General features: G+C 37.8%; 1 protein-coding gene across 1 annotated transcript in view; it reads right to left on the minus strand.

Moving 5' to 3' along the window:
- SEC63 (SEC63 homolog, protein translocation regulator) overlaps positions 1–24,523 on the minus strand; it is an 86,763-nt gene that overhangs the window by 13,932 nt on the left and 48,308 nt on the right. The window contains exons 8-16 of the mRNA XM_050786712.1: positions 23,596–23,704; positions 21,370–21,464; positions 21,133–21,265; positions 19,324–19,416; positions 17,827–17,981; positions 16,372–16,519; positions 12,275–12,357; positions 8,103–8,162; positions 7,745–7,918 (exon numbers count right to left, since the gene is read on the minus strand). Coding sequence (XP_050642669.1) covers positions 7,745–7,918; positions 8,103–8,162; positions 12,275–12,357; positions 16,372–16,519; positions 17,827–17,981; positions 19,324–19,416; positions 21,133–21,265; positions 21,370–21,464; positions 23,596–23,704 — 1,050 coding nt within the window. The remainder of the gene's footprint in view (positions 1–7,744; positions 7,919–8,102; positions 8,163–12,274; positions 12,358–16,371; positions 16,520–17,826; positions 17,982–19,323; positions 19,417–21,132; positions 21,266–21,369; positions 21,465–23,595; positions 23,705–24,523) is intronic.

Consider the following 24,523-nt stretch of genomic DNA (forward strand, 5'->3'; position numbering starts at 1 on the left):
ACAAAAGAGGCGTAACTATATCCAACAGACATTAAAAGAAAATTATGAATAATGTTATGCCAACAAATTTAATAAGAGGAAATAGACAAATTCCTTGAAAAACACAATTTGCTAAAATCAATAAGAAAAACGCAGAATATATATTAAAGAAAGAAACTCCACAAATAAACTCCCTTTGAAAACTCCAGGCCCAGATGTTTTCCCTGGAGAATTCTTCCACAGACTAAAAAAACAAATTGAAGCTTACACATACTCTTCTGAGCAAAAAAGGGAATACTTCCTAGCTTGATTAATAACGCCAGCATAAATTTGATACAAAACCTGACAAGGATATTACAAAAAAAGAGAATGACAAATCAATATTTGCTCTTAAAATTAGATGTGAGAATACAAAGAAAATACCGTCAAATCCAGATAAATATAAAAAAGGATACTAAGTTATGGCCAAATGATATTTGTTCCAGGAATGCAGGGATGGTTTCAAACTTTTTAAATCCATCAAATTCAACAGAAAGGAAAAAAAGTAAAAAAAAAAAAAAAAAAAAAAAAAAAAACAAAAACCTTTAATAACATTCACTATTTGCTAGTGATAAAAATTCTCAGCAAACTGGAAATAAAAGGAAACACTTCCTTAACCTGACAAAGAATAGTTACAAAAAACTTACACCTAATATCACATTTAGTGGTAAAATAATGTTTGCTTTCTTCCTAAGACCAACAATAAGATAAGGTTTCTACTATCATAACTCTGAATAAATATTACACTGAAAGTTCTAGTCAGCACAGTGAGACAGAAAGGAAGAAAGGGTATAAAGATTAAAAAGAAAAAAGTAAAACTGTCTTTATTCACAGATGGCAACACTGTATATGTAGAAAATCTTTATTAAAATATCTACAAATGGTTAGAATTATTGCCAATTCATTAAGACTCTTTGATACAAGGTCAATATTTAGAAGCAACTATTTCTATACACCAGCAACAAACACCAAATAAAAATTTTAATGACATTTACGGTGATATCAGAAAGGATCAAATACATAGGGGTAAATCTAACGAAAGATGTGCCATACCTCTGCCACTGGAAATTACAAAACACTGCTGAGAAAAATTAGGGAAGATCCAAATTAATGAAGATAAACCACAATCATGAATAACAAGACTCAGTATTGTTAACATGTCAATTCTCCCCATATTGAACCATGGATTCAGTGCAATATCAATGTAAATTTCAGCAGCTTTTTTGGGGGGAAATTGTTAAGCTTATTCTAAAAACTGGCAGGAAATGTAAAGGAATTAAAACAGGAAAATTTTGATCAGGAAAATTTTGATCAGTAAAACAGAGTTGGAGCACTTACACTACATATTTTGAGACTTAACATAAAGCTACAACAATTAAAACTGTATGGCACTGGCATAAGAATAGTCAAATAATCAATAGAATGAATGGACAGTCCATAAACAGACCTACACATCATATACAGTATCACCTGTTGTTTTTTTTAATTATACTTAAAGTTCCAGGGTACATATGCAGAATGTGCAGGTTTGTTACATAGGGACACACATGCCATGGTGGTTTGCTGTACCCATCAACCTATCATCTACATTAGGTATTTCTACTAATGCAATCCCTCCCCTAGCCCACCACCACCTGACAGGCCCCAGTGTGTGATGTTCCCCTCCGTGTCCATGTGTTCTCATTGTTCAACTCACACTTACGAGTGAGAACATGCCAGTGTGTGGATTTCTGTTCTTGTGTTAGTTTGCTGAGAATGATGGTTTCCAACACCATCCATGTCCCTGCAAAGGACATGAACTCATCCTTTTTTATGGCTGCATACTATTCCATGGTGTATATGTGCCACATTTTCTAGTCTATCATTGATAGGCATTTGGGTTGGTTCCAAGTCTTTGCTGTTGTAAACAGTGCCACAATAAACATACGTGTGTATGTGTCTTTATAGTAGAATGACTTATAATCCTTTGGGTATATACCCAGTAATGGGATTGCTGGGTAAATATTGCTAGTTCTAGATCCTTGAGGAATCGCCACACTGTCTTCCACAATGGTTGAACTAATTTACACTTCCACCAACAGTGTAAAAACGTTTCTATTTCTCCACATCCTCTCCAGCATCTGTTGTTTCCTTTTTACTGATTGTCATTCTCACTGGCGTGAAATGGTATCTCACTGTGGTTTCGATTTGCATTTCTCTAATGACCAGTGATGATGAGCTTCTCTTCATATTTTTGTTGGCTGCATAAATGTCTTCTTTTGAGAAGTGTCTGTTCATATCCTTTGCCCACTTTCTGATGGAGTTGTTTTTTTCTTGTAAATCTGTTTACGTTCTTTGTAGATTATGGCTATTGGCCCTGTGTCAGATGGATAGATTGTAAAAACTTTCTCCCACTCTGTGGGTTGCCTGTTCACCCTGATGATAGGTTGTTTTTTGGGTTTTTTTGTTTTTTGTTTTTTGCTGTGCAGAAGCTCTTTAGTTCAATCAGATTCCGTTTGCCTATTTTGGCTTTTGTTGCCATTGCTTTTGGTGTTTTAGTCAAGAAGTCTTTGCCCATGCCCATTTCCTGAGTGGTATTGCCTAGGTTTTCTTCTAGGGTTTTTATGGTTTTAAGTCTTAAGTCTTTAATCCATGTTGAGTTAATTTTTGTATAAGGTGTATGGAACGATCCAGTTCCTGCTTTCTGCATATGGCTAGCCAGTTTTCCCAATACCATTTACTAAATAGGGAATGCTTTCCCCATTGCTTGTTTTTAACAGGTTTGTCAAAGATCAGATGGTTGTAGATGTGTGGCATTATTTCTGAGGCCTCTGTTCTGTTCTATTAGTCTATATATCTGTTTTGGTATAAGTACCATGCTGTTTTGGTTACTGTAGCCTTGTGGTACAGTTTGAAGTCAGGTAGCGTGATGCCTCCAGCTTTGTTCTTTTTGCTTAAGATTGTCTTGGCTATGCGGGCTCTTCTTTGGTTCCACATGAAATTTAGTTTTTTCCAATTCTGTGAAGAAAGTCAATGGTAGCTTGATCAGGATAGCATTGAATCTATAAATTACTTTGGGGAGTGTGGCCATTTTGACAATATTGATTTTTCCTATCCATGATTTTTCCTATCCATGAGCATGGAATGTTTTCCATTTGTTTGTGTCCTCTCTTATTTCCTTGAGCAGTGGTTTGTAGTTCTCCTTGAAGAGGTCCTTGTAAGTTGTATTCCTAGGTATTTTATTCTCTTTATGGCAATTGTGAATGGGAATTCACTGATGGCTTGGCTCTCCGTTTGTATGTTATTGGTGTATAGGAATGCTTGTGATTTTTGCACATTGATTTTGTATCCTGAGACTCAGCTGAAGTTGCTTATCAGCTTAAGGAGATTTTGGGCTGAGACGATGGGGTTTTCTAAATATACAATCATCTCATCTGCAAATTAAGACCATTTGACTTCCTCTTTTCCTGACTGAATACTCTTTCTTTCTCTTGCCTGACTGCCCTGGCCAGAACTTCCAATACTATGTTGAATAGGAGTGGTGAGAGAAGGCATCCTTGTCTTGTGCTGGTTTTCAAAGACAAGGCTTCCAGTTTTTGCCCATTCAGTATGATACTGGCTGTGGGTTTGTCACAAATAGCTCTTATTTTGAGATACGTTCCATCAAGGCCTAGTTTATTGAGAGTTTTTAGCATGAAGGGCTGTTGAATTTTGTCGAAGACCTTTTCTGCATCTATTGAGATAATCATGTGGTTTTTGTCATTGGTTCTGTTTATTTGATGGATTACATTTATTGATTTGCGTATGTTGAACCAGCCTTGCATCCCAGGGATGAAGCCGACTAGATGGTGGTGGATAAGCTTTCTGATGTGCTGCTGGATTCGGTTTGCCAGTATTTTATTGAGGATTTTCACATCAATGTTCATCAGGGATATTGGCCTGAAATTTTCTTTTTTTGTTGTGTCTCTGCCAGGTTTTGGTATCAGGATGATGCTGGCCTCATAAAATGAGTTAGGGAGGATTCCCTCTTTTTCTATTGTTTGGAATAGTTTCAGAAGGAATGGTATCAGCTCCTCTTTGTACCTCTGGTAGAATTCGGCCGTGAAACTATCTGGTCCTGGACTTTTTTCGGTTGGTAGGCTATTAATTGCTGCCTCAATTTCAGAGATTATTATTGATCTAGTCAGGAATTTGACTTCCTCCTGGTTTAGTCTTGGGAGGGTGTATGTGTTCAGGAATTTATCCATTTCTTCTAGATTTTCTTGTTTATTTGTGTAGAGGCATTTATAGTATTCTCTGATGGTAGTTTGTATTTCTGTGGGATCAGTGGTGATATCCCCTTTATCATTTTTTTATTGCATCTTTTTTATTATTCTCTCTTTTCTTCATTAGTCTGGCTAATGGTCTATCTATTTTGTTGATCTTTTCAAAAAACTAGCTCCCAGATTCACTGATTTTTTTGATGAGTTTTTTGTGTTTCTATCTCCTACAGTTCTGCTCTTAGTTATTTCTTGTCTTCTGCTAGCTTTTGAATTTGTTTGCTCTTGCTTCTCTAGTTCTTGTGATGTTAGGGTGTCAATTTTAGATATTTCCTGCTTTCTCTTGTGGGCATTTAGTGCTATAAATTTCCCTCTACACACTGCTTCAAATGTGTCTCAGAGATTCTAATACGTTGTGTCTTTGTTCTCATTGGTTTCAAAGAACATCTTTATTTCTGCCTTCATTTCATTATTTACCCAGTAGTCATTCAGGAGCAGGTTGTTCAGTTTCCATGTAGTTGTGCAGTTCTGAGTGAGTTTCTTAATCCTGAGTTCTAATTTGATTGCGCTGTGGTCTAAGAGACTGTCATGATTTCCATTCTTCTGCATTTGCTGAGGAGTGTTTTACTTCCGATTATGCAGTCAATTTTGGAATAAGTGCGATGTGGTGCTGAGGAGAATGTGTATTCTGTCGATTTGGGCTTTACAATTTGGTATGTTTTTGCAGTGGCTGGTACCAGTAGTTACTTTCCACGTTTAGTGCTTCCTTCAGGCGCTCTTGTAGGGCAGGTCCGGTGGTGACAAAATCTCTCCGCATTTCCTTGTCTGTAAAGGATTTTATTTCTCCGTCGCTTATGAAGCTTAGTTTGGCTAGATATGAAATTCTGGGTTGAAAATTCTTTTCTTTAAGAATGTTGAATATCGGGCCCAACTCTCTCTTCTGGCTTGTAGGGTTTCTGCCGAGAGATCTGCTGTTAGTCTAATGGGCTTCCCTTTGTGGGTAACTCGATCTTTCTCTCTGGCTCCTCTTAATATTTTTTCCTTCATTTTAACCTTGGTGAATCTGATGATTATGTGTCTTAGGGTTGCTCTTCTCAAGGAGTATCTTCGTGGTGTTCTCTGTATTTCCTGAATTTGAATGTTGGCCTGCCTCGCTAGGTTGGGGAAGTTCTCCTGGATAATGTCCTGAAGAGTATCTTCCAACTTGGTTTCATTCTCCCTGTCACTTTCAGGTACACCAATCAAACACAGATTTGGTCTTTTCACAGAGTCCCATACTTCTTGCAGGCTTTGTTCGTTTCACTCTTTCTTCTCTAATCTTGTTTTCTCGCTTTATTTCATCGAGTTGATCTTCAATCTGATATCCTTTCTTCTGCTTGATCAATCTGGCTACCGGGACTTGTGAATGTTTCACGAAGCTCTCGTGCTGTGTTTTTCAGCTCCATCATGTAATTTATGTTCTTCTCTAAACTGGTTATTCTAGTTAGCAATTTGTCTAACCTTTTGTCAAGGTTCTTAGCTTCCTTGCATTGGGTTAGAACATGCTCCTTTAGCTAGAAGGAGTTTGTTATTACCCACCTTCTGAAACCTACTTCTGTCAGTTCATCATACTCATTCTCCATCCAGTTCTGTTCCCTTGCTGGCAAGGAGTTGTGATCCTTTAGAGAAGAGGCATTCTGGTTTTTGGAATTTTCAGCCTTTTGGGGCTGATTTCTCCCCATCTGCATGGATTTATCTACCTTTGGTCTTTGAAGTCAGTGACCTTCGGATGGAGTCTCTTGAGTAGACATCCTTTTTGTTGATGTTGATGCTATTCCTTTCTATTTGTTAGTTTTCCTTCTAACAGTCAGGCCCCTTTGCTGCAGGTCTGCTGGAGTTTGCTGGAGGTCTGCTCCTGACCCTGTCTGCCTAGATATCACCAGTGGAGGCTGCAGACCAGCAAAGATTGCTGCCTCTTCCTTCCTCTGGAAGCTTTGTCCCAGAGGGGCACCCGCCAGATGCCAGCCAGAGCTCTCCTGTATGAGGTGTCTGTTGTAGGAGATGTCTCCCAGTCAGGGTACATGGGGGTCAGGGACCCACTTGAGGAGGCAGTCTGTCCCTTATCAGAGCTTGAATGCTGTGCTGGTAGATCTGCTGCTCTCTTCAGAGCTGCCAGGTAGGGATGTTTAAGTCTGCTGAAGCTGCACCCACAACTGCCCCTTCCCCGAGGTGCTCTGTCCCAGGGAGGTGGGGTTTTATCTATAATTCCCTGACTGGGGTTGCTGCCTTTTTTTCAGAGATGCCCTGCCCAGAGAGGAGACAGGCCGCAGCAGCCTTGTTGGGCTCAGTGTCATCTGTTTTACAACGAAGTGCCATTACAATTTACTGAGGAAAGAATGACCTTTTCAATGAATGGTGATGGTGTAAGTGGTTCATACCCCCTACCTTGCACCATTCAAGAAAAGTTAATTCAAGATAGTTTTATCAACTAAGGTAATGTTTCCAGAAGAAAACAGAAAAATACCTCCCTGACTTTGGAGCAGTCAGGATGTCTTAATTTTTAAGACACAGAAGCATTAGCCATTGATGAAAAATGACCTCATTGATGAAAAAAAGAGACTAATGAAATTGACCTCATTAAAATAAGAACCATTAGAAGCTACCAATAAGAGAGTAAAAATGTAAAGACTCTTACCCAGAATATATACAGAATTCCTACAAATTCAGTAACAAGACAAACAACCTAATAGAAAAAGAAGTTATCCAAATGGCCAGCAAGCACATGAAAAGGTGTTCAACATCATTAGCCATCAGGTAAATGCAAACAAAAATCACATGAAGAGATATCGCTACAGATCTACCAAATGGCTAAAAGACTGGTAAAACCAAGTATTGGTGAGTATGTAGAACAAAAGACTCACGAATGTTATAGGAAGGAGCATAAAATGGTACAACTTTGGCAAATAGGCTCTTTTAATGAGTTAAGCATGCACCTACTTTATAATCCAGCAATTCCACTGCTAGGTGGAAAATGACTGTCCACAAAATGCCATGTATAAGAATAAGCATAGCACCCTTTATTCATATTAGATTAAGAACTACAGACAACCCAAATGTCCAACAACCACAAAACAGATAAATGTGGTATATTCATACAATGAAATACTATACACATATACACACACACAAACACAGAATTAACTACTGCTACGAATACAGAGGGATTATCATGAACATAACGCTGAATGAAAGGAGTCATACATAAAATATGACACTTATATGACCTTTAAGAATAGGCAAAACTAATCTATGGCAATTACAGACAGAATAGTGGGAGGTAGAGGGATGGGGAGATGGGTGGAGGGCTCATTGAGAAGGGCACAAAGGAGCTTTCTAGGGTATCACGGGTGCATAAATATGTAAAACTTTTGAAGCTGTACACATAGATTTGATCATTTTAGTGTTTGTATATTTTAGCTCAATGATAATAACGATAACAATAAACTTACATTCCCAACAACTCCATTTGCCTGCTTTTGTTTCTGTTGCTTTGACTGTGGTAACAGCACAGGTGTAGGTTTTTTTTTTAAAGGTTTCTTTTTTTTTGATTTAGCAGTTTTCTTGGGTCCTTTACTCTTCTGTTGCCATCCTCCTTTTGTCCTGTTCTTGTTAGTTTCCCCCTGCTGTAAATCATAACATGTCATACTTGTAAGTTATAGCAATAGATATTCAATTGAAGGTTACAGTAATTTTTAGGTGGAAATGGTTAAACCGAGTTACTCTCCCAGAGCAATATAAGTCAACTGGAGAAGTAAATAAAATATTTCTTTCACTAGGAAAGATAGGTTCGGAAACCCAAGTTTTTACCCCATCTTCTGCTGGCTGTTCCTCTGCAGCACAGATGGACTGCTCCTTTTCAAATACTTCCTAAGGGGTAGCAAAAAGAGAAATACAAAATCTGTCAACCTATATTTATCTTTCAGACAAAGCAATCTTTCAAACTGTATTTTTAAAGTATTTTTAACTGGCTACAATTGAGGAAGAAGGAGGAGACATTTAGCAATTACTAGCTGATGACTGTGTGCATATGCAAGTAGATACCTTGTATCGCACATCTGTCTTGAACAAGTTTTGAAAGTACAGTCTACTCAAGTTTACAAATGGAGTAAGGATACATACAGTAAAAATATTTAAAATTTCATTTTATTCTAATAGCAAGCAAACATGAGTATTTTAATGTTATGAGTATACTATTTTCTGCATTAAAACCTTGACAATAAGTCAGTGTGATGTGCAAAATAACAACAACAACAACAACAAAAAAAAAAACCCTTGAGACTAGTATTAGTTTATTCACTATAGTCAGTGATACTACTTAATGGACCTGAGACCTGAGACTAAGAACTGAATCATCACAGGTGGGGCACGGTGGCTCATGACTATAATCTCAGCACTTTGGGAGGCTGAGGCAAGAGGATTGCTTGAGCCCAGAAGTTTGAGACTAACATGGGCAACATAGTGAGACCCCACATCTATTTTAAAAAATCACCAAGAAAATCTACATATCCTAAAGCTATATCCACCAACCATACAATCCATTTAGAATCAGTACAGAACCGATAAATTTAGGATTTAAATCCCAGTAAGCATCTATACTAGATGACATACAGACTGTGTTTAATAAACTCCCTAGAATTATTAAAGCTAACAAGTAAAAGCAGTTATAATTGTTAGGCTCTATACAATAAAGAGAGCCTAATTCAGAAGTCAACTCTGAACAGTCCATACCACTTGCCCTTTTTTTTTTTTTTAAAAGACAGCGGTCTTGTTATGCTGCTGGTCTCGAACTCCTGAGCTAAAGGATCCTCCCACCTCAGCCTCCCAAGTAGCTGTGCCACTGTGCCTGCCCTGCCACCTGCTTTTTAAAACAAAGCTTTACTGGAACATGACCACACCCATTTGTAAGTTCAGTAGTTGCTACAAACACTGTATCACTTATAAAACCTAAGATACTTACTATCTGGACCTTTAAAGAAAAAGGTTGCCACTCCCTAGTCTAATTCTATCATAACTTCCTCCTTTCACTTATTAGCTGGGTTCTGCTACTTGATTACTCCAAGGGACAGTTCATACAAGAATGGGAAGATAAAAACAATTCTTTCTTTACTCCAGGGCAGTTCCATTCTTTTTTCTACCAATCACTCCAGAAACATTAATAGTTCAAGAACAAATTTTTGCTCATTTTTCAGGCTGGGAAGTCCAAAGGATATGGGTAGTCTAGATTCGGATTCTAAACCCAATTTTAGCATTGGTTTCGGTTCCTCTTCTCCCAGGAGGCACCTCTCTCACCCAGAGTCCACGACAAATGCTTCCTTATCACTTGCTATAATAAAACCAACATCTTGGATTCAATATATCCTACTACAAAATATGATTTTCAAGCCAGGCTTAGTGGCTTACACCTGTAATCCCAGCACTTTGGGAGGCTGAAATGGTAGGATCACTTGAGGTCAGGAGTTCAAGACCAACCTGGCCAACACAGTGAGACCCCCATCTCTATAAGAAAAAAATATATATGTTTTTCCTACCAGCAATTTTAGGCATGGGATATAAATGTGGCATATATTTCTTGCAGATGCTCAAAAACCTCAGGGCAAAAGGCTAAAATCTACCACTAGTTGAATAAATTGAGTAAAAATACTTCAGTCTCTACCAGTTGACTCAGGAGAAAATATAAATAAAAGAAACTGAGAGCCAAGCATGCTGGCTCATGCCTGTAATCCCAGCACGTTGGGAGGCCAAGGCAGGAGGATCCTTTGAGCCCAGGAGTTTGAGACCAGCTAGGCAACCTACAGAGATCCGCATCTCTATTTGAAAATACATATATATATTAGGCCAGGCATGGTGGCTCATGCCTAAATCCCAGCACTTTCGGAGGCTGAGGCAAACATATCACTTGAGGACAGGAGTTCGAGACCAGCCTGGGCAACATGGAGAAACCCCATTTCTACTAAAAATACAAAAAATTAGCTGGGCATGGTGGTGCACACCTGTGGTCCCAGCTACTCAGGAGGTTGAGGTGGGAGAATCATTTGAGCCTAGGAGGCGGACGTTGCAGTGAGCCAAGATTGCACCACTGCACTCAAGACTGGGTAACACAGTGAGACCGTGTCTCAACAAAAAATAAAATAGGCCAGGTGCAGTTGCTCACGCCTGCAACCCCAGCATGTTGGGAGGCCAAGGTGGGTGGATCACTTGAGGTCAGGATTTCAGGACCAGCCTGACCAACATGGTGAAACGCCATCTCTACTAAAAATACAAAAATTAGCCAGGTGTGGTGGCATGTGCCTGTAATTCCAGCTACTAGGGAGAGGCTGAGGCAGAAGAATCACTTGAACCTGGGAGGCAGAGGTTGCAATGAGCTGAGATTGCACCACTGCATTCCAGCCTGGGTGAGAGCTAGACTCCATCTCAAAAAAGAAGATGAAGGAAATATATGCAAAATGATTGCACCAGATTTAACAAAAAAGCATGAGACAAGTATCAATCCACATTTAAGTGCCTATATGTACGTATGCACTATAAAGATCCAGATGGTAAATATGAGCATGGAGAAAGATAGGAGAAGATACAAAACAACAAGATTATGCATTCTGGTCACTTGAGGCTGACAAGGGGTTTTCCTAAAGAAAATGAGAGATGGGCTGGGCACGGTAGCTCCTGTAATCCCAGAACTTTGGGGGGCTGAGGCAGGTGTATCACCTGAGTTCAGGAGTTCAAGACCAGCCTGGTCAACATGGTGAAACCCCATCTCTACTAAAAACACAAAAATTAACCAGGTGTGGTGGTGCGTGCCTGTAATCCCAGCTACTCAGGAGGCTGAGGCAGGAGAATCACTTGAACTCAAGAGATGTAGGTTGCAGTGAGCCAAGATCATGCCACTGCACTCCAGCCTGGGCAACAAGAATGAAACTCCATTTAAAAAAAAAAAAAAAAAAAAAGGTGAGGGAGGGAGGGAGGGAGGGAGGGAGGGAGGGACGGACGGACGGACGGAAGGACGGAAGGACGGAAGGACGGAAAGAAGGAAGGAAGGAAGGAAGGAAGGAAGGAAGGAAATAAATGGGAGAGAGAAGAGATCCATGACAAAAACATCATTTAGCTCTACAGGTATACATGCATTAGGCTACATTACAGTGATAAGCCTCAAAATGAATCATCTCGAAGTGGTGGGATTTCGGGTAATTTTAATTTCTTCCTATACTTTTCTGCATTGCCTAAATTTTTTCCAGACAACATAAATGTTTCACATTATCAGGAAAAAAAAAATGTTATTTTTATTGTAATTCTTAAATTTTGAAATGAAAAATAAGAGTCGGCCGGGCGCGTTGGCTCAAGCCTGTAATCCCAGCACTTTGGGAAGCTGAAATGGGCGGATCACGAGGTCAGGAGATGGAGACCATCATGGCTAACACGGTGAAACCCCGTCTGTACTAAAAAAAAAAAATACAAAAAAAACTAGCCAGGCGAGGTGGCGGGCACCTGTAGTCCCAGCTACTGGGGAGGCTGAAGCAGGAGAATGGCATAAACCCGGGATGCAGAACTTGCAGTGAGCTGAGATCCGGCCACTGCACTCCAGCCTGGGCGACAGAGCGAGACTCCATCTCAAAAAAAAATAAAAAACAAAAAAATAAATAAAAGAGTCAATTCTCTATAGAACTCACTAAAAAGAAATGTGATGAAATTCTCATCAGTAACAACTTCTGTATAGCACTTCACAGCTTAAGAACTATATCCACATTACTTTGCTATGATTGTTTTATAGAGAATTAAACTATCACACAAAGGACTATTTTCCAGGTTTTATTAGTGTATGTGAAAACTGTTTCATGAAAATTAATTGAAAATTTCAAAAGAGTTAATAGAATTTGCAAAATTAGATCTTGGTATTACAACAGTTTTGACTTTGAGAATGACGGAAATAAATATAAAAGCCTTGACACACAACTCTTAAAGCATAAAAATACAGATAGACTACTTACAGCCATTGTTTGCCTTGTCAACTTAACCAATACTGTAACTAAGGATCCTACTGTGATGTTGTTGCTATCTTCATCATCTAACACTGTTAAGATGGAAGAAAAAAAAAAAACAGCAAAAAATAAAAATCAAGTTCTATGTCAATGCAAACAGCAAAACTTGGCTTACCTAAATTAGTTTGGCACTTCAGTATTTCAAGCATATTGTATTTTAAATTTGTTAAAAAAAAAAAAAACTGATTGACTACTCTGTATAAGGCTCTCCAGTAGATGCTTTTAATAATTCATTTCATCTCTAAAATAGCCCTACAAAGTATAGAAACTACTTAGAAACTTTTAGAAACTAAAGTTTAGCTAGGCGTGGTGTCTCATGCCTGTAATCCCATCACTTTGGGAGGCCAAGGTAGGCGGATGGCGTGGGCTCAGGAATTCGAGATCAGTGGGACAACATGACAAAATCCTGTCTCTACAAAAAATACAAAAGTTAGCCAGGCGTGATGGTGCAAGCCTGTAGTCTCAGCTACTCGGGAGGCTGAGGTGGAGGACAGCTTGAGCCTGGGAGGCAGAGGTTGCAGTGAGCCAAGATAGCGCCACTGCACTTCAGAGCAACAGACTGAGACCCCGGCTCAAAAAAAAAAAAAAAAAAAAAAGAAACCAAGGTTCGGAAATATTTAAGTAAAATACCCAAACCCAAACCCACACAACACCTGCATTCGCACGCTAAGCTTCAAACCCAGGTTTTTGAAAACACAGTATAATGTGAGACTTACCATAACACAGTTCTCTCATAGTGACATAAAAATAGGCTTTTGTCACCCTATTAAACTGTGCAAACCTTACATTCACAAGATTTTACCTGTATGATCAATGTCTGTCTGAATAAAATAATGAAAACTAGTATTCCTAACCACACAAAAGAGACTTATTTTTTTAAAGGCAGGAACAAATATATCCTCTTTACACTAAAAAGCACTTGTGAAAAAGTATTTTTTCAATAAATGGTACTAAATACATGTTTTTGCAATTATTTAATTTTTAAAACCACATTTCCCACACATATCCCCAAAAACTCTACTATGAAGTTAATAAAACAAAATAAATAAAAATAACTCAAATATACCTTCCATTCAAATGTGATCCTTAATTTATTTTTTCTACAGATTTTATCTGTAAGATAGTTCTTCTTATATATTTTTACCTACAATTTTAAGTTTGTTACGTTTGCTTTTCATACTGGTCTGGCATTTACTAACATACCATCAATTGAAAAGAATGACCTCCAATAATCTACAATTGCTATCTCCATTACTGGCTATAAGGTGCAGCAGCTGGGTATCAACAAAGGGTATAATATCCCTTCTTCACCCTGGAAGTCTCCATTATCAAAAATCAAATCTGGGCCACATATTCATCTATATTTTTCATTTTGCACAGTTGTATGTGCACAAGCATGTCATGTGAAATAACCACATGAATGCTGACCTGCTGTTTGGTGCTTTAAAGTGAAGAAAAGGACAACAATAGATTCTATTACAGATTCTTGCAAGGTAGGGAAGGAGATCCACCATCTCCAGTATTACTATCAGGCAGATGCCCCTTTCCTGCTTCTATACTACTTCTACTCCTCCTTCATCAACTATAGCACTATTATTAATTAGGCAGCATTGTAAAAATATAAATAAACTGTCTATACAAGATGCTATGGAGTGGAACATATGGTAATATTTGTCGGTGAGGCTAAACACTCTTAAATTTCTACTTCCTATAAGAAAATCTCTTCTAATATTCATTTTTCTAAGAAGTATGTACTTTTGGCCAGGCATGGTGGCTCACACCCACAATCCCAGCATTCTGGGAGGCTAAGGTGGGTGAATCACCTGAGGTTGGGAGTTCGAGACCAGCCTGGCCAACATGGTGAAACTCCATCTCTACTAAAAATACAAAAATTAGCTGGGCATGGTGGCACATGCCTGTAATCCCAGCTACTCGGGAGGCTGAGGCAGGAGAATCACTTGAACCTAGAGGTGGAGGTTGCAGTAAGCCAAGATAGTGCCACTGCACTTCGGCCTGGGCAACAGAGCGAGACTGTCTCAAAAAAAAAAAAAAAAAAAAAAAAGAAAGAAAGAAAGAAAAGGGTGTATTTTAACAGTTCTTAATATCAAAAAGTATCTCTGTAAGTACCAAAATTTTTATTTGGACGGTTTCATTAAATCAGCACAGTCCTAAATACAGCTTTTACATTAGTATTTTTAAAGTCTGAAAACTCATGGCCCCACAAGGCAACCCCAACTCCTCACCAAAGCAAACCAAGTTTTCTTTTTTTTTTTTTTGAGACAAAGTCTCACTCTGTCGCCCAGGCTGGAGTGCAGCGGCCGGATCTCAGCTCACTGCAAGCTCCGCCTCCTGGGTTTGCGCCATTCTCCTGCCTCAGCCTCCCTATAGCTGGGACTACAGGCGCCCGCCAGCTCGCCCGGCTGGTTTTTTGTATTTTTTAGTAGAGACGGGGTTTCACCGTGTTAGCCAGGATGGTCTCGATCTCCTGACCTCGTGATCCGCCCAAAGTGTCGGCCTCCCAAAGTGCTGGGATTACAGGTTTGAGCCACCGCGCCCAGCCAACAAACCAAGTTTTCATAACACGTATGCTACACTCCAGTCAAACTGAAACCAAACTGCACTGACTGCCTTCCTTTACCAAACATGCCAATCTTTGGGAGCCATTTACCTTTCCTCAATTCCTATTAGAATACAAGCTCAATAAGGAGAGGCTTTGTCTTATCACAGCTTCCCCAGGACCTAGAAGAATGCACAGCATTCAGTATTTGCTGTATAAATAAATGGTACAATGTCTGTGTCATTCATTTTAACACTTAGCATATGTTATCTTGGTTTGTGTGTGTGTGTTTTAAATTTTATAAAAACAGGGTCTCCCTATGTTGCCCAGGCATGTCTCAAACTCTTGGGCTCAAGTGATCCCCCTGCCTTGGCCTCCCAAAGTGTTGGGATTAAAGGCATGACACCACTGGGCCCAGCCCTTGTTTTTAATCCTATTGCTTCAACTGGACAATAAGCTCTCTTTAAAGACACAAACCAGGCACGGTGGCTCCCACCTATAATCACAGCACTGTGGGAGGCCAAGGCAGGTGGATCAGTTGAGCCCAGAAGCTCGAGACCAGCCTGCGCAACATGGTGAAACCCTGTCTCTACTAAAAACACAAAAAATAAAATTAGCCAGGTATGGTAGTGTGCACCTGTAGTCCCAGCTACTCAGGAGGCTGAGGTAGGAGGACTGCTTGAGCCTGGGAGGCAGAGGATGCAGTGAGCCAAAATCGCACCACTGCACTCCAGCCTGGACGACAGAGTGAGACCCTATCTCAAAAATTATTTATAAATAACTAAATAAAATAAAGACAGAAACCATTATTAATACATCCCTGTATTCTTGGTAACTAAAAGAATGTTCTCATAATGGTAACTTAGCGAATGTTAAAGCTCAGACCACCACCACAATGGAAGAATGGAGCAGATAGTCTCTAATTCTCTCAGTATTCTAAGACCATTCAGATATTGAAACAGAAACACAGGGCAATTATATAGGTAGAAAAACAACCTTTATTTTTTTTCCCTCAAAGAAAATATAGAGGTAGGGTAAGAAAAACACACGAAATGTGGCGTAAAACACAGTAATTTTCAACATTTAATTAACATAAACAAGTTGGGTTTTAAAAATTTAATTTTACAACTAAGCAGCTATTTCTTTCATACTAATAATATATTTCAAATATCTCATTCTTTTATCATGCCTGGAAGTCTTCACCATTCTTTGGAAAGTTAAGAAATTGCTAAAAGTTGAACTACAGAACAGAGTTCTCAGGCTTCATCCCATTATGAGGATAATAAAAGTAGGACTCCATCAGTGTTCTCAAACTATTAGGTATAAATCATTTTCCAACACACAAAATCTGACAGGTAAACTACAGTTCTGCAAAGTCTAATAACAAGTTCTCTTATTAAGTACAGTGTTTTGAGAATCCTGAGTCAAATAAATGAGAACCAGTCTATCAAAAGGGAAGCAATGTTCAACAGAGAAACCTCCCACTTACCCTGTGATTTTATATCCATGGTCACATATGGAAAACTCCCAAGGACAGCCATAACCTCTTCATATTTTTCATCTTCAAGGAAGTGCAGTAGAGTGTGACGATCTGATTCTTTTAAACTCACCAAATCCTGGATAGTTTTAATTTTATACTGAATTTAAAAAAAAAGAAAATATATAATTCCCTAACTCACAAAGCTTTTCATAAAAAGAAAATTACTCACACCTTAACTACAACAAAATCCAGCAACTTTTAGAAAAATGTTGATTAATGTGCATTTCAAAGCACAAAATAACCACATGGCATTTCATGACCTTCTTCTCCAAGAAAATATGAATTAAAAATTTTTAAATTATAAAGTTAATACAGGCTTATTTTTTAAAATTAGAAAAAATAAAGTTGGAGGGGAAAAAAATAAGAATCTTGACTCAACCAAAAACTTTGTCAACTGATGTCCTCAGTTAATTTTCAATTTTAATAACAAAAACCTTTAATTGCAATTAATAGGTTTACTATTACCAAACCTGTACTAATAAACCTTTACTTTTACCTAACAAAAGTAAAAATAAACCTCAATAAAGGCACACCTTCAAGGTTTTACTACACAACATTCTCATTTTTGTTATTCTTAAAATATAGCTGTTACTGTAGTAATACCCATCTTGGCAAAATGGTTACTTAGGAGCATGTTCTTTAATTTTCCAGGTCTTTGGTGCTAGTTATTTTTCACTTTCAAAGACACAGATTAGATCATGAGGCATGTAAAATCTCTGCTTTTAGATTCTAAAGTGTTTAATTATTACTTAGCATATAATCAAATTTATAAGGGGAACATGAGTACTTGAAAGGACAGAGAACTCTGATATAAATTTCCAACATGTATTTATTAATTCTACATTAATATACTATCAAATCCAATGTCTATTCTCTGCTCGTTTTATCTATTATATACAAAATAATGTTTAAAATCTCCTACTAGAATTGAACTTCAGTTTCTTGTATTTCCTCATTTATACAAATTTTTGTTATACCTTAAGATTCATTATCATGTTTGTACTATAGATTACACATTCTAAATAAGAACAGTCTTTATTTAATTAAATGTTTTTGTTGTTCATACTTAACCAGTAAACAATTGCCCAACGTTTAAGCCAAGAATAAAATGATTGGAAAGTAGACAGTACATTTATTTTTGGTAACATAATATAAGGACCTAACTGTTGACTGTTTAAATGCACCAACCCCCAAAATAGTAAAGCCACTTACAATAGTAAAGTACTATAAAACAGCTACCTAGTCATGAAAATGTTAACAGAACCACCTGAAAGTTTTAGAAGATTTAAGACATTCTAAATCTAAAAAATGCATAGTAATTATTTCCAGAAAACTTTTATTCATGTTACCTTTAAGTGACAGGACAAACTGCTCAAAACTGACTTTAAAGTAGCCAAGAATTACCTTCTTATGATTAGAAACCCGTCTAAGATTGTCCTCTTCAATATGAGGGAGCTGCAGAAGGGGAGACTTAAATTGCTGAAGTCCCTGAACAGCCATCTGAGAAAGCTTCATGCAGTTTTCTAGGGATGCCAAAGTTGGAGCACGAAACTCCCTTTCTTAGAAAGAATAGGAAAAAAAGAAACAGGGCTGGACTTTTTACATGTTCAGGAGTATACAATTCATCACAAAAAACACAATTCACACTAAATCCTTAACATCTCAAATTTGAGGATCATAATGAAGATTTTCCTTTAAAAGTTACCAGAGAAGATGCTAAAATTACACAAACTTGATCAAATGAACATTTTCCAGCAACAACCATTGATTTTTAAAAGAAAAATTATTTGCTTCACCTCAAATAATAGTAAATTATCAGACATTATCAGTATCACCAACATATGACACCATGACAAGAACCAACATCGCCCGTAACAACAAACCATACCACTATCCTTTTTTAAGGGTATTCCTTTCCATTACCGACCACAAATTTCCTCATTCTTTTCCTTCTATACAAAAAAAAAAAAAAAATGGCTAGATGCCTGTAGGCATGTGGCTCATGACTATAATGCCAGGGCTTTGGGAAGCTGAAGTGGGAAGATTGCTTAACGCCAGGAGTTGGAAACCAGACCAGTTGGGCAACAAAGTGAGATCCCACCTCTACACAAAATGTAAAGTTAGCTCTGTGCTGTGGTGTGCGCCTGTAGTTCTAGCAACTCAGATAGCTAAGGTAGAAGGACTGCTTGAGCCCAGGAGTTTGAGGCTGCAGTGAGCTATGATTACTCTACTGGACTCCAGCCCTGGTAGATGCTGTCTATAATTAATTAATAAAAATTACATAACATATGAATCACTATTGTATCAGTTAAATAATTATTTCAAATTCACTGTTAGAAAAAAATGACTTAACTCAAAAATTATTCAAAGAAAAAGGAAATTTTAAATCTTTGCAAACAATTGAACAATAAAACAATTAAATTATCATGCCTGTAATTCCAGCACTTTGGGAGGCTGAGGCGGGTCAAGGTCAGGAGCTCAATACCAGCCTGACCAACATGATGAAACCCCATCTCTACTAAAAATACAAAAATCAGCCAGGCGTGGTGGCACGCGCCTATAATCCCAGCTACTCAGGAAGCTGAAGCAGGAGAATCGCTTGAGACCAGGAGGCAGAGGTTGCACTGAGCCAAGATTTTGTCACTGCACTCCAGCCTGGGTGACAAAGCAAGACTCCATCTCAAACAACAACAACAAAAACCCCACAGTGGGCTGTGATATAGACTTTAAATAACAGAAAATATAGAAAAAAAATATGAAAAGCCATGAGTAAAACTGAAAAAGTTCACTGAACTGGCAGACAGAATTATACTGAGTACCCATAAATCCTAAAATATGAAGTATAATCTGCATATGCTTGCAATAAAAAGTATAACATAATTAACTATATTTCCTCCTCACCTTCACGGTTCCGGGCCATTACTATCAGTTGGCAGATTACATTAACCATTTCTTGAAGTAGGGCAGGACACTTTTTTAGCATGAATTGCTGATCTGCAAAAGAATAAAAAACCTGAAACAGATCATTTTAATTTTACAGTTAAAGCATCTTTACCACTGTGACCCAAAACTAATATTAATGTTATGCCACAAATATTTCACATGATCTCAGAATTTTGCAGATTGAATGGAAGAGTTTCTCCTCAGTATCACTATGTCAAAAATCAGCCATAAAACCCTAGCTCAGATTAGACATTTCAAAGACAAATTTTTAATAACATAACGTTAGGCGTAATAAACCATGGTGGCTGACGCCTATAATCCCAGCACTTTGGGAGGCCGAGGTGGGCGGATCAACTAAATATGTCAAAATAAATATGTCAACTAAATACAGGGGGAGAGATGAGAGACACAGAAGAGAAGAAGAGGGCAACTTAGAGAAAGAGAGAGACTCTTTCATTTATACTGCATTTAATAACAGTTAACTATTAAGACCACATTAACCTATGGATTTGATACTCAACCTAACAATGATTTGTTTCCTGCTTCTTACAGGTAAGTAAAAATAGAGATGCTTATGCATCTCTACAGAACATTAGCAACAGAATTACTAGTTAATTCAGTATTTCAAAGCAACTCCAATGATAATGCCTAAATAGTGCTCCTTCATTCCACCATAAGCATCCTGTCCTATCACCAATTACTAAGTATCACCATGGCCTTGTTTTCAGAAGCATTTAATTGCATTACTGCCTTAAAGGAGGTGGGGGATGGTAGGATATCATTCAAAAAGAACATTTATTTCCTAGAGATAATAACTGTCTTTTAAAACTGTAATTCAAATAATGTTGGTGAAAAAGAGATAATTAATGACATCCCTGGAAACACTGTTGCCTCAATCAACTACTTTTCTTTTAAGCAAAATACATGGCTTCAAGTACTTATGAAGCTTTAAATAACCATAAAACAGACATTATTGGTAACCACTGTTGGAGGAAGCTTGCAGATGCTGAGGTGAGACGTGTTGGTTGTTGTGAAATCCATTTTGCTCCCTCCAAAAACTTACAGAGTCGTTTAAAAAAAAAATCATTAGGAACTTTTGTATCATCTGCAACTAACTAAACATTTCTCATACAGAGCATTCTCTCACCTTGAAACACTAAATTTTAACACCTGCCAAAATATCTGACTTACTTAGATCTTCAAACCATTTGTGAAGTAATTATGTAGCATATACACTTCTTTTTTAAAAAGTCCTTGAGCAATTTTTTGCCCAAAAAAGAACAGCAACAAAAAACATTGCACCACCATGCTATGGTTTGGGTCTGTATCCCCACCCAAATCTCATGTTGAATGGTAATCCCCAATGCTGGAGGTGGGGCCTGGTGGGAGGTGACTGGATTGGGGGGCAGAGTTCTCCCTTTGGTGCTGCTCTCAACATCAGTTCTCACAAGACCTGGTTGTTTAAAAATGTGTGCCACCTCCCCCAACTCTCTCTTCCTCCTGCTCTGGCCGTGTGAAGACCTCTGCTCTGCCTGTGCCTGCTCTGGCTTTGCCTTCTGCCATGAATAAAAGTTCCCTGAGGCCTCCCCAGCCACGCTTCCTGTACAGCCTGCAGAACAATGAGTCAATTAAACCTCTTGTTTATATATTACCCAGTCTCAGGTATTTCTTTAGAGCAATGGAGTACAAACTAATACACACCATTAAGTCTAATTAAATCTGCTGCTTTCACCCCACTAAAACTGTAGATACCAGAATCACAAATACCTTCTTCAAGGGTCTCAGGAATTTTCATTCTAGCAAGATGAGACAGTAAAAGAACTCTGGCCTTCAGGCTATATGGGCAGGTAAGTGGAGGCTCATTCTTCTTTAAATTAATGCTGCCAATTTCTCTGATTAGCTAGAATAAATAAAATAATTATTCAAAAACACAGTGTTTTTTTTTTTAAAGTATTCACTTTAATATTTAACTGCTCATCGGGGGATTTGGGAGATTAGCCTAACCTGTGGTATCAGAATATTATCCGTTGGTCTGCTTGTGGCATCTTTATTATACTGAGGATCAAATTCAGAAGCTCCAGCCAAAACCATGATAAGACCTAAGAAAACAAAATATGAAGGCAAATAAATATGCTCATTTATTAATTCCCCCCCTGAGATACTTAATTCACTTGAAAGTGAAGCACTTTTCTAAACATGCACAATGCTAAAAATTATCTGAACTCCACTGACAAGTATTCATTCCTTCCATAAAAAAAGTAACATCTCCCTTTTTAAAATGTACACAGTATCAACCACCACAAGTGAACAGAAGTATAGATCAAATAAAGCACACCAAAGCAACCAGAGGCATTAAAATCACTGAAAGTTCCCCAGAAACTTTCTATAGAACATTAGTATTCTGTGTGGTATTAATAACTTACAAGAAAAAAGGGGGCCCTATGGTTAAATAAAGCTGAAAATAATGTAAACAAGTTAAAGGTTTCTTTACTACATGACTTCTCAAGGCCTTGTGTAAACTAACATGCACTGTCATTTTCCAAAAAATTGTATTATGGAACCCGAGAGGACTTTGTGGAAATACACATGATTAAAACCCACAGGCCAGTGGTGGCTCACGCCTACACGCCTCCCAGCACTTTGGGAGGCCGAGGCAGGAGAATCATGAGGTCAGGAATTCGAGACCAGCCAGTTCGAGACCAAGCTGGCCAACATGGTAAAACCCCACCTCTACTAAAAATACAAAACTTAGCCAGGCAATAGTGGTGCACGCCTGTAATCCCAGCTACTTGGGAGGCTGAGGCAGGAGAATCACTTGCACCTAGCAGGCGGATGTTGTGGTGAGCTCAGATTGCGCCACCGTACTCCAGCCTGGAAGACGAGAGAAACTTCGTCTCGGAGAAAAAAAAAATTCATGTAATGTACTCACAAAATGCAGGATAGTATAGAAGTTAAGTTCACAGACCTTGGTATTTTGTTACTTCCTAGCTAAATGACCTAGGATAATATTCTTCATATCTGTGTATCTCAGCTTCTTCATATGTGCCTGACACACAGCAAGCACAGTACTTGTGTGAGCTATTACTATTACTACCCTCAAATGTTTACTTAATAAAAATTGTTCCTAAAACAGCTAAAATAACCTAGAATGTCTAAAGAAATCCACCAGCTAAACAATGCTTCCTGACAAAGCTGTGTAAGGATACCATCCTCAGAAAAGAAACAGAAATCAAAACGATTGAGGCAAAAAGCACACTTAAAATTATAAACATGAAACATTTTCATAAGGGAGTAAGATTCTGTATTAACATTTCAATCCAGCTTTAGGAAGGGTAATATTTTCGGTAAGGCAAAGTAGTATTAACTCATTCAGAAATGTAAAATCTGTTCACACACAGTCATATACGATCGTAAGTCTTTCTCATTACTAATTAGTAAAATTGCCAAATCCAAAATACAGAAAAGTCCATTTTGGTCCCAGAAACACAATTTGAAACTTACATTCTTTTATCACTTTTTTTTAAGGAGGGATGGAGGAGCATCTATGATTTTTGCAGAGCCATCATTCTGAAAGGCAACACTCTATCTCCCAGGGATAAACTACAATGTTTGCTTTATATAATCAAAGAAAGTGAAAATTTTTTTCTTAAATTTTTAAATAAGAAATGGGAATGAAATATTCTAACAGTTTTCTTTCACACACCTAAGACTTTTTATTTTTACTACAATTAATACAATATGACATAATGGTTTAAGGCTCAAGAACCAGACTGCCTGGGTTCAATCCTGGATATCACTTACTGTGTATCCCTGAGTGTGTTACTTTTCTGTGCCTCAGTTTCCTCATCTATAAGATGTACTTAAAAACAGAACTAACTTACAGGAGCACAGCAAAAATTAAATGAGTCAAGACATGTACAGCAACTAGCAATGTCTGGCATACAACAAATAATAAATGTTAGCTAGTATTACAAAACTTGCACGCATAAGGCTTCTGGTAAAATTTCTGATGAAATACATGAGTAAACGTGAACAATGGAAATATAAATTAATAAATGTGATAAAGGGTGCTGGCATTTTTCTCTAGCTTTAATTATATAAATTAACTATTTATAAAACTGTGCAATGGAATCTCACTAGTACAGAGTTAAGGAATATATATATGTCAACCCCACATAAGTGAGTCACAAAATAATGTGATTAATAGCAAAGTTACTTAAGTTTACTTACGTTTCATATCCATATTTCGGGTTTTATAAACAAAGTATGTATAAATCTGTGTTGTGCGTATTAGAATCTGGTCTCCACTATAGCGTATTGAGCGATACCACCAAGAGCCCTAAAACACAAATAAAATTAAGAAAGAAAGTATAAAAACTATGATAGGCTGGGAGAGGTGGCTCATGCCTGTAATCCCAGCACTTTGGGAGGCTGAGGTGAGAGGACTGCTTGAGCCCAGGAATTTGAGACTAGCCTGGGCAACATAGTGAGACCCTGTCTCTACGAAAGAAAAAGAAAAATGCAAACATTAGCTGGGCATGGTGGCACATGCCTCTAGCCCCAGCTGCTCCGGAACCTGAGGTGGGAAGATTGCTAGAGCCCAGGTAGGTCAGGGCTGCAGTAGCCATGATCACACTATTGCACTCCATCCTAGGTGACAGAGGGAGACTCTTGTCTCAAAAAAAAAAAAAAAAAAAGGCAAAACAAAATCCTGATAAATGTTAAGTTTGATGCAGAATATGTTTATGGTCAAATCTTCTAAACATTCATAAAACAACAAAAATACCTGAGTCTTAAAATAAGCACCTCTTTGTTGCTATTTCAAGTTATTTATTTAGCAAATATTTATATTGTCTGAAGCCTAAACACTAACCTAAGTCACTGCATATATATAATTAAAACATTTACCATTTTGGATAGAAATTCCTTAAAGACCAAAAAGGGATAAAACTACCCACTGCTATAAGCACCAAGCTGGTTCTTGACACAAAACATGTCTTCAATAAATACTCGATAAACAAATGTAGGCGTAATTTTACAAGTGACATGAAACTTTCATTCATATTACTCAATATGATTGGATTCTTGCAACAATCCTTTGAAGAAGGCAAAACAAACAACTTAATTATTAGTTTCACTATGTGACTAAAAGGAACTC

The sequence above is a fragment of the Macaca thibetana genome, chromosome 4 (genome assembly GCF_024542745.1).
Source record: "Macaca thibetana thibetana isolate TM-01 chromosome 4, ASM2454274v1, whole genome shotgun sequence".
In the NCBI taxonomy this organism is placed as follows: Eukaryota; Metazoa; Chordata; class Mammalia; order Primates; family Cercopithecidae; genus Macaca; species Macaca thibetana.